At 37.7% G+C, this 11,739-nt stretch overlaps 1 protein-coding gene across 1 annotated transcript; it reads left to right on the forward strand.

Annotated features, from left to right (window-relative positions):
- The first annotated feature begins 4,638 nt into the window (after positions 1 to 4,638).
- LOC141388563 (uncharacterized) lies at positions 4,639 to 10,154 on the forward strand. The gene is made up of 2 exons (XM_073958480.1): positions 4,639 to 6,957; positions 7,058 to 10,154. Exons 1-2 carry the CDS (start codon positions 5,488 to 5,490, stop codon positions 7,106 to 7,108), a joined length of 1,521 nt encoding a protein of 506 aa, XP_073814581.1. The 5' UTR covers positions 4,639 to 5,487; the 3' UTR covers positions 7,109 to 10,154.
- The last annotated feature ends 1,585 nt before the right edge of the window (positions 10,155 to 11,739 follow it).

Raw genomic sequence — 11,739 nt, forward strand, 5'->3', positions numbered from 1 at the left:
TATTTCGTTAAAATTGTTTTGATTCATTCAATTAATTCATTTAAATTGTTTTTTACATAAATCTATTTGTTTTCCATTCATATTTATGTTTAATAATTTATATCGGAAACTTAGTTAATTTCATCTTATTTATTTGATCACAGCACAACAAGTGCCACCCTAATATAATTTTGTCAGTCTTCTTTCTGTTATGTACTTTAAATTCGCCCAACAGAGAGAATAACAAGCAGTGGTTGAATTCGCCCAACACAGAGAATATGAAGCAGTGTATTGTTGTTGTACAATTTGGTTCATCACTAGAACGATCAACCAGCAATGCATATACGCACATATGTATGTATAAACGTACATACGTTTGAGTGCATATTTTTCTCTATGCTGTTTTCTCTGTCGTTGTTGTTTTCTCTGCTGCTGGCTATTGCAAAAATATGTATGTACATATTATCCCGCTAGCCCGTTTTGGTTCGTAACACGCAAAATTAGAGAAATAAATTATTACTTTGGAAACATTGAAAGCGAATGTGTTTTAATTTGGTGACGGCAGTAAGGGCAAGGTATTAAAGTAAAAAGTGGTTAACTCGTGTACATCAAAATAACCAAATTCAAAGGCAATCATCAATTGAGCTAAAGTGAAGATTTTGGAGGCAGTTTTAATACAATAATTTCATTAAGCAATATTTGTTTGGCCTTACCCATTAAGGCAGAGTTATAAATCTCATACCAACGAGACAAGTGCTGTGTGAAACAACAAGTTGCCCATACATTGAGGCAGAATTGTATTGGAGAAGAATTGGTGGATCCATTAAATGTTTGCTCGAGAAACAACTACCTTTGAGGAAGAATAAAAGGCGATACATAAGAGGAGTTTGGTGAGTTGCCCCAGAGACATTACACAGAGTTTACACACACAGTAAGTTAAACTTATGTACCATTTGCATACTCAAGTCGGACCCTTGAGTTAGGAGTTTGGCTTATCGCATATAGGGCTTTCTCCGGGATTGTCAAAATAGGCAATCCTCACTGGTCTTTTTAAAACCGAAATGGGTTTTAAATTGTCAGAATTATTGACGTTTTCATTTGTGCTGATGTTTTCAGAAGAGTAATTCTGACGTCGATTGGAAATATTAATTGAATTATGATCATCTATGGTATTTTGTCCACCTGAGGACAGAAACTGTTCAAGTTTTTTGAAGGATTCTGTTTTCGGTTGGCACACTTAACGCAATTTGGCTTGTAGGTATTTTTTGCACCGCATCCGTAGCAGAATACGGTTCTTTCCCGAAGGCAATCTTGCCAATGATGCCCTACTATATCGCAATTCCAACAGGTAGAAATTTGCTCGGGTTTTTGAATAGCCTCTACCATATGCTCAGTGTTTTCCAGTGATGGAGTAAATTCATGTTCGTCTACTTCTATTTCAGAAATATTGCGACGTGGCATCTGAAATGGTCCATTGCGGTTGGGTAATGTTTTCCTGACGTAGTCGTCGTTGAAAAAATTTTCTCGCATTTGGACTAATTTACGAAGATGTGAAATTGAAGTAATAGGGACATACAGGAGATCCTGGCGAATGTCAGGACGAAGATTTCGTGCTACTATTTCGATTAATTCCGCTTCTAGCATTGGTCTGGGGAGTTTGTCCACCACCATTAGGTTTTTGCTTTCTGGCACGAATCTCCTCTCTCATGTCAAAGTATGACTTGAACTCCTTGTACTGGTCCTTGAGCGCTTCACAAAAGGTGTTCCATTCGATGGACTTAACCTGTTTATGATAGCACCAGTACCAGTACCAGTCTCTGGCTTTCCCGGTCAAGAGACAATTTAAGTTTCTACATATAACACTATAGTCTCCATTAAAATAATCTGAGGTCAGAGATCTTAATCGATATAAAAACTCTTCAATTCCCAAACCATTTGTGGAACCGTCAAACTTTAAGTTCCAGTTTTGCAACGCAAAGTTAGAAGAGCAATTTGAATATGAATTATTCGCATTCGGGTACTGTTGTGGTACGCCATTTTGGCCTGTCTGTGTCTGCTGTTGCATGTTGTAATTCCTATTCGATAGGGGTACCTGTTTATTGCTTTGCGGAAGATTGGTCTGAGATAAATAGTTCAAGTTTTTGGGAATTGGAACATGATGTGAACTTGGTATATTAAAATGCATTTGTTGCTGATTAGTATTACCCTGAAATGAAGACTGTCAATTCCTTGGTTATTCGGACTTATTTGCTGTGTTGTTGTTGAGCAGAAGTAGGTTGAGGATTCGTACTACAATTAGAGTTGTTTAGATTGCCGTTGCTATTGGCATTACTATTCCCAGGAAGAAGATTTATGTTCTGCAATATCTTAGTCAGACTAGCCTCAACGAGTTTTTCTATTTCACCACACTTATAGCACTGTTGGTGTTAGTGGCTTGAATGGGAGAAAATAAATGGGGTGATACATCAGCATTTTGTACGGATGTATCCGTGCTTTAAGCCATATTAGGTGCAATAGGGTTCTGATTTGAATTGGAATTGTCCTAAAAAAGGTTTCTAACATAACTCCACGTTACATAGTGTTTCGCCATTGCTCCCCTACCTTTTCCTCTTTGAGCACTTGGCTTATATGGCGGAACAGTTTTAGGTGGTACAACAACATCCCTCGGTTTACCCATACCACATGGCCGTTTGCAAGTGGGACATACTGCAGACAAAGACATGTAAGTTTCAACACACGGTCGGTGAAAGGTATGTAGGCATGTGTCTGGATTGGAATCGTTTTTGGTATGGACTAAATCGTAACAGTCAGAAATGTTTGAGAAATAGAAATTAGCGTCTTGTTGTTTTGGATTGATAGTGCAGTTGGATGTTATTATATCATCTGATTTAATTATATTGGGAATCAGATTAAAAATACGACAAAAATCAATCCCTAATATTAGTCGTTGCGAAATGGTTGGTATTATAAAAAGTCTAAGCTCTTTAGATTGGCCTTTGAATGTGATATTTAAATTAATCCATCCGATGACCTTCTGTGAACTACCATCTGCGGTTTTCACAGAAGATTTTATTTTGTTGAAGTTTGGATATTTTTGGGAAATCTTTAGAAGCCAAATCTGATCCAACACAACTAACGTTTGCACCTGTGTCGATCAGTCCAAATTCTTCACAATCCAAAAACGATACTTTTGCATAATATCGTAAGTCATTCGGATTGGATATAATTGTCGATACTACCAGCTTCGAACACAGCTTCTTCATTCTATAGAATTTCTGGTATCTTAATGTGGAACGTTTGGGTTTTTTGATTTGTAAAGACGAAATTTCAGAGTCATTAAAAATCTCATTTCGTTTTTGGAAATATAACTGCCATCTAATGTGGTATGGAAATTTTGGGTAAAGTATTTTTGACGTTTGTGTGGCTTCTTCTGTAGCCTCATACGTCACTGGTCTTTTTAAAACCGAAATGGGTTTTAAATTGTCAGAATTATTGACGTTTTCATTTGTGCTGATGTTTTCAGAAGAGTAATTCTGACGTCGATTGGAAATATTAATTGAATTATGATCATCTATGGTATTTTGTCCACCTGAGGACAGAAACTGTTCAAGTTTTTTGAAGGATTCTGTTTTCGGTTGGCACACTTAACGCAATTTGGCTTGTAGGTATTTTTTGCACCGCATCCGTAGCAGAATACGGTTCTTTCCCGAAGGCAATCTTGCCAATGATGCCCTACTATATCGCAATTCCAACAGGTAGAAATTTGCTCGGGTTTTTGAATAGCCTCTACCATATGCTCAGTGTTTTCCAGTGATGGAGTAAATTCATGTTCGTCTACTTCTATTTCAGAAATATTGCGACGTGGCATCTGAAATGGTCCATTGCGGTTGGGTAATGTTTTCCTGACGTAGTCGTCGTTGAAAAAATTTTCTCGCATTTGGACTAATTTACGAAGATGTGAAATTGAAGTAATAGGGACATACAGGAGATCCTGGCGAATGTCAGGACGAAGATTTCGTGCTACTGTTAAGTCACCTGATGATGCTGCTGATGTCACTGAATATTTGTATTTTTTTTTTTTGTCCCCAGGGCAAAACATCACTTAATATTCAATATAATTAAATATTTGACATTACTAAATATTTCGTTAAAATTGTTTTGATTCATTCAATTAATTCATTTAAATTGTTTTTTACATAAATCTATTTGTTTTCCATTCATATTTATGTTTAATAATTTATATCGGAAACTTAGTTAATTTCATCTTATTTATTTGATCACAGCACAACAAGTGCCACCCTAATATAATTTTGTCAGTCTTCTTTCTGTTATGTACTTTAAATTCGCCCAACAGAGAGAATAACAAGCAGTGGTTGAATTCGCCCAACACAGAGAATATGAAGCAGTGTATTGTTGTTGTACAATTTGGTTCATCACTAGAACGATCAACCAGCAATGCATATACGCACATATGTATGTATAAACGTACATACGTTTGAGTGCATATTTTTCTCTATGCTGTTTTCTCTGTCGTTGTTGTTTTCTCTGCTGCTGGCTATTGCAAAAATATGTATGTACATATTATCCCGCTAGCCCGTTTTGGTTCGTAACACGCAAAATTAGAGAAATAAATTATTACTTTGGAAACATTGAAAGCGAATGTGTTTTAATTTGGTGACGGCAGTAAGGGCAAGGTATTAAAGTAAAAAGTGGTTAACTCGTGTACATCAAAATAACCAAATTCAAAGGCAATCATCAATTGAGCTAAAGTGAAGATTTTGGAGGCAGTTTTAATACAATAATTTCATTAAGCAATATTTGTTTGGCCTTACCCATTAAGGCAGAGTTATAAATCTCATACCAACGAGACAAGTGCTGTGTGAAACAACAAGTTGCCCATACATTGAGGCAGAATTGTATTGGAGAAGAATTGGTGGATCCATTAAATGTTTGCTCGAGAAACAACTACCTTTGAGGAAGAATAAAAGGCGATACATAAGAGGAGTTTGGTGAGTTGCCCCAGAGACATTACACAGAGTTTACACACACAGTAAGTTAAACTTATGTACCATTTGCATACTCAAGTCGGACCCTTGAGTTAGGAGTTTGGCTTATCGCATATAGGGCTTTCTCCGGGATTGTCAAAATAGGCAATCCTCAAACATTGGCGACCGTGACAGGACATTTGTGAAATGTCCTCATAACCTCTTTTTTGCTGTTTTTTCATCCGAGTGCATTTGGTTTTTGTTGTTGCCCCGCTACTGCTTCGTCATCCATAATTCTGCGCCATTTGCAAAATCTTAAAGCATTTCCTTTACATAAGAAACTGCTTCTTCGTGTTGCTGAAAACAAAATTTAGAGTGAGACTGCATTCTCATCTAAACTTTTCATAAATATTTTCTCCATTTTGGATTTTGATTGGATATTTTTTCGTTGTTGCGCAACATAACCTTTTCCGAGATTCTGATATATTCTTACTCAAAAAGAACATAAAGAAATTATTTCAAAATGACTGATGACCAAGGTCAATTGTCTCAAAGGGATACATCTCTAGAAGAATTGAAACAACAGCGTGGCTCTTCAAAGGGTAGCATGACACGGATCAAAAATATAATTGAATCCAACAGTTCACTGTCTCATACTGAACTGGAGTGCAGATTGGGAATCGTTGAGTCGCACTTTAAGCAGGCGAGCTACTACCAGAGTCAAATAGAAAAATTGTCTCCTAAGGACACTGGTAGATCTGAAATCGAAGAGCTGTACATTACAGTTAAAACAAAAATTCTTACCCTGATTGGTCAAGGTAGACGTTCCAGCATAGCTGAACAGTCATTTGTGTTTCCTCAGGCCCCATCTAGTAGACTGCCTAGCCTAAAATTGCCCAAGTTTGATGGGAAATACCTCGAATATAAGAATTTTATAAACACATTTAACAATTTGGTCCACAATGACCCTAATATATCTACCTCGGAGAAGTTTAATCACTTACTCTCTTGCCTCAGTGGAGAAGCTCTTGCCACAATAAGGGCGTTCCAAGTCACAGATGAGAATTACCCTAGTGCTCTCAAAAGATTAAAGGAAAGATACGATAATGACACTTTGATTTTCCTCGAAAATGTCACAACGATGTTCGAACTTTCAAAATCCTCAAAACCTGTTCCAAAGCAACTGAGGAATATTGTAGATACAATTTCTGCTTTGTATAGCTCGTTAAAATCCCTTGGCTCATTTGAACAGATTTGTGACGCATTCATAATTCATCTGGCGATGAGCAAGGTTGATTCAGAGACCAAACAACGGTGGGATGAATACATAGATTACTCGAAATTACCCTCTTGGACTGAGTGTTGTTCCATGTTGGACAAACGTTGTCAACAATTGGATGCGCAGTGCCGAAGGTCCTCAAAACAGTTCACCCCTGCTACAACAGCCAATTACTCGCATAGTAATCAAAAGCAACATTCATTTGTCACCAAAGCTGTGCCTCAACATTTCGTTTGCAGTCATTGCTCGAAATCGGGCCATTCAATTTCAACATGCCAACGTTTCATTGTTCTGACTCAAACCCAGAGATTAGAACAAGCGAAACAACAAAATCTTTGCCTCAATTGTTTAGTGAAAGGCCATACTTACATACAATGCCCCTCCAAATACTCATGCAGATTTTGTAAACAACGTCACCATTCGCTTCTCCATAAGCAAACAGAAGATTTATCATGCCCTCAAGAAGAGTCTTCTTGCTCTGCTTCTACACATAGCACTTTCCAAACTAATCATAGCCCAAATGGGAGTAATGTAATTCTCGCCACCGCATTGGTATTGGTTAGCAACTGTGAGGGAGAATATCAGCTGGCACGAGCTCTCCTTGATTCGTGCTCACAAGTTAATTTTATGAGCGAAGACCTTTGTGGCTCTCTTAATTTAAGGAAACTCACAGATTCTACAAATGTCTCAGGAGTTGGCTCTTCAAGATTTAAGGTCGGTCATAAAACACAAACAACAATAAGATCCCGCTTTAATAACTTCGACTTGTCTCTGGAATTCCTCGTCTCTCCCAACATCACTGGCTATCATCCAGATGAAGACATTTCAATTAATTATTTTAATTTGCCCTCTAACATCGAGCTAGCAGATCCAGAATTCCATCGTAGACGAAGAATTGATATGTTGCTCGGTGCAGAGTCATTCTTTGCACTTTTGTCAGCTGGAAAAATTTGGCTTGGCGATAATTTGCCCACCTTGCAGAGAACTTCCTTGGGTTGGATTGTCTCGGGGAAGTATACCAGTAATATAAAGACATCACCATGTAAAGCTACCTACTCCGCCGTAAAAACTTATCATGTTTACCAGGAGCAAAATCCGCATATTGAAACCGTTTCGAATATGGATGTAGTTCAAACCGAATTTCAATATACTTCCCTTGAAGAAAATACATGCGAAGAGCAATCTTCAAACCCAGTATTAACTTGTTCCGATGTACGAATTATAGATAAGTCACTCATGAAAGTTTCTACGAATACTCCTGAAGATTCCGGAAATATTACTCAGCTTCAAAGCATCTATGGGCAAAGAGATTTAAATTCAAAATCAAATAATAACTCACAATGCCCGAAGGAAGATAAGAAATTAGACGAAACGTCTCAATTCATCCTCACAAACATACAGTCTCCTTACGGCAACATGCCACACTACAACGATCTTCGATACAACGATGTCTCAAGAAACATGCGTAAACTTCTCCAATCGTCAGGTCGAACGCTTTCACCGCAGTCGCTAAAAGGAATTATTATTATGGTAGGTGCACCAATTCAAACTCTGCTAATTATTTTGCCTCATTTCAGATGTCATGGCTATAGTTTGACAGCTGATACAGCCAAGAAGTATCGGCTGATGATGGTCCACCGAGATGGCACTCATCATCTCAGCATTGCTTTAAGTGATTTTAAACAGCGGTTCAAAATATTTGCGCTTTACACCAGAGCTGGCTTGTCCCCACAATCGGATTCTGGAATATTTCAATTTGCCTCAAACGCAGGTTCCAAAGCATACGAAGAGAAAATAAACGTCGTGACAAAGAGTCTTTATGCAAATGACTTTGTCTTTCTGGAATACATTTGCGGAGATATGATGGAAATTCCCTCTGACTCAAACTTTGGCTTCTCCAAGCGGCTACGTTTTTGCCCCGTATCGAAATCATGCGAAGAGAGGATGAAAGGAGTAAAACATGATTATGACGTCACTTGCATGGCGGTTTGTTCAAAAGATGATGACTATTTCCTCTTTGAGTTGGCACCCGTTAAAATGTATTGGCATAATACAGAAACAAGTGATATTTCTCGAACGACAACGCTCTTTGAGAGAAGAGGTTCAATTAAACCTCTGATTATACATTCATTCAAATTCTTACTCGACAGTTATTGCTGTGGAAGATGTGGTTGGGATGAACGTCTTCCCAAAACTGTTGGTCTGCTATGGAATATAATTAAGACAAATTATCATGATGTGCCTCAAGGGAAATATCCTCCGTTGCTGGACACATCCGATGCTCACATTCCGGCTTATGAATATTTCTTTACACATCATTTCACCGTTAAAATATTCACCCCACATCCATTGACGCGATTTTGGAAGTTAATGGAACGAGACCTTGCATACCCTATCTATGAGCTTAGTGTCTATTCGCATACACCAATGTACGCAGTTTTAAATTGCTTGGTATTTCTAGGTTGCTCTTTGCTCCATACTCCGCAATCATTTTGGCTACAACTCACTCTCTTCTTCATACACCCACGTCACAAATGGCCAACTAATTCCAGTCTAACAAATACCAAACTTGAGATGCACTTACGAAGATGCAAAACTGCCTTAACATTGAACTTCAATAAAGTTTTCCAAGCAATGGAAACTTTATGGGGTTATCAAAAACGTTTAGAAGTTTGCTTAATTTGCCTTTTAAGAAGAGTTCGCCGTACAGCCACAGTTTATCCAAATGATGTGATGGTTTATAAAATTGTGTGGACGATTAACCAGCATGAGATCGTTCTGAAAGTCTATGGAGTTCAACGGGGTGGATTTGTTGCCCGAAGGCTATCATCTAATGCTCTGTGTAAAGACGATATTTGCAGATTTGGTGTGATGCACACAATAACTATAAAACAGATACTTTCAATGTCTATATTTGGCTCTTTCAAACAAGGAATTCAAAATTTGTTTGCCACATGTCCTTGCTGCATGAGACTAGCAGCTCATCAGTGCCAACTGTGTTTGCTGTACAGACCAAAAAATTTGAATCATATAAAACACAACTTCCTCAACTTCCGCTGGTCGTACCTAATTGTCACAAGTCACAGCAACTGTCCTGTTTACACATGTGTTTATCTATTGGTAATTACCCATGGACAAGTCGCATATTATGTGCCAGAAGATGATATTTACATACGAGTGACCGAACCAAGAATTCATCATTACGTCGTCTTGCTCAGGCGTAGAGTTCATCCCAAGAATAATAGTTTGATTGAAACCAAGGGTTTCAATGGGGCCCGGCATGTTAAGTCACCTGATGATGCTGCTGATGTCACTGAATATTTGTATTTTTTTTTTTGTCCCCAGGGCAAAACATCACTTAATATTCAATATAATTAAATATTTGACATTACTAAATATTTCGTTAAAATTGTTTTGATTCATTCAATTAATTCATTTAAATTGTTTTTTACATAAATCTATTTGTTTTCCATTCATATTTATGTTTAATAATTTATATCGGAAACTTAGTTAATTTCATCTTATTTATTTGATCACAGCACAACAAGTGCCACCCTAATATAATTTTGTCAGTCTTCTTTCTGTTATGTACTTTAAATTCGCCCAACAGAGAGAATAACAAGCAGTGGTTGAATTCGCCCAACACAGAGAATATGAAGCAGTGTATTGTTGTTGTACAATTTGGTTCATCACTAGAACGATCAACCAGCAATGCATATACGCACATATGTATGTATAAACGTACATACGTTTGAGTGCATATTTTTCTCTATGCTGTTTTCTCTGTCGTTGTTGTTTTCTCTGCTGCTGGCTATTGCAAAAATATGTATGTACATATTATCCCGCTAGCCCGTTTTGGTTCGTAACACGCAAAATTAGAGAAATAAATTATTACTTTGGAAACATTGAAAGCGAATGTGTTTTAATTTGGTGACGGCAGTAAGGGCAAGGTATTAAAGTAAAAAGTGGTTAACTCGTGTACATCAAAATAACCAAATTCAAAGGCAATCATCAATTGAGCTAAAGTGAAGATTTTGGAGGCAGTTTTAATACAATAATTTCATTAAGCAATATTTGTTTGGCCTTACCCATTAAGGCAGAGTTATAAATCTCATACCAACGAGACAAGTGCTGTGTGAAACAACAAGTTGCCCATACATTGAGGCAGAATTGTATTGGAGAAGAATTGGTGGATCCATTAAATGTTTGCTCGAGAAACAACTACCTTTGAGGAAGAATAAAAGGCGATACATAAGAGGAGTTTGGTGAGTTGCCCCAGAGACATTACACAGAGTTTACACACACAGTAAGTTAAACTTATGTACCATTTGCATACTCAAGTCGGACCCTTGAGTTAGGAGTTTGGCTTATCGCATATAGGGCTTTCTCCGGGATTGTCAAAATAGGCAATCCTCACTGGTCTTTTTAAAACCGAAATGGGTTTTAAATTGTCAGAATTATTGACGTTTTCATTTGTGCTGATGTTTTCAGAAGAGTAATTCTGACGTCGATTGGAAATATTAATTGAATTATGATCATCTATGGTATTTTGTCCACCTGAGGACAGAAACTGTTCAAGTTTTTTGAAGGATTCTGTTTTCGGTTGGCACACTTAACGCAATTTGGCTTGTAGGTATTTTTTGCACCGCATCCGTAGCAGAATACGGTTCTTTCCCGAAGGCAATCTTGCCAATGATGCCCTACTATATCGCAATTCCAACAGGTAGAAATTTGCTCGGGTTTTTGAATAGCCTCTACCATATGCTCAGTGTTTTCCAGTGATGGAGTAAATTCATGTTCGTCTACTTCTATTTCAGAAATATTGCGACGTGGCATCTGAAATGGTCCATTGCGGTTGGGTAATGTTTTCCTGACGTAGTCGTCGTTGAAAAAATTTTCTCGCATTTGGACTAATTTACGAAGATGTGAAATTGAAGTAATAGGGACATACAGGAGATCCTGGCGAATGTCAGGACGAAGATTTCGTGCTACTATTTCGATTAATTCCGCTTCTAGCATTGGTCTGGGGAGTTTGTCCACCACCATTAGGTTTTTGCTTTCTGGCACGAATCTCCTCTCTCATGTCAAAGTATGACTTGAACTCCTTGTACTGGTCCTTGAGCGCTTCACAAAAGGTGTTCCATTCGATGGACTTAACCTGTTTATGATAGCACCAGTACCAGTACCAGTCTCTGGCTTTCCCGGTCAAGAGACAATTTAAGTTTCTACATATAACACTATAGTCTCCATTAAAATAATCTGAGGTCAGAGATCTTAATCGATATAAAAACTCTTCAATTCCCAAACCATTTGTGGAACCGTCAAACTTTAAGTTCCAGTTTTGCAACGCAAAGTTAGAAGAGCAATTTGAATATGAATTATTCGCATTCGGGTACTGTTGTGGTACGCCATTTTGGCCTGTCTGTGTCTGCTGTTGCATGTTGTAATTCCTATTCGATAGGGGTACCTGTTTATTGCTTTGCGGAAGATTGGTCT

The sequence above is a fragment of the Musca autumnalis genome, unplaced genomic scaffold (genome assembly GCF_047663935.1).
Source record: "Musca autumnalis isolate F117 unplaced genomic scaffold, ASM4766393v1 scaffold_96, whole genome shotgun sequence".
NCBI lineage: Eukaryota > Metazoa > Arthropoda > Insecta > Diptera > Muscidae > Musca > Musca autumnalis.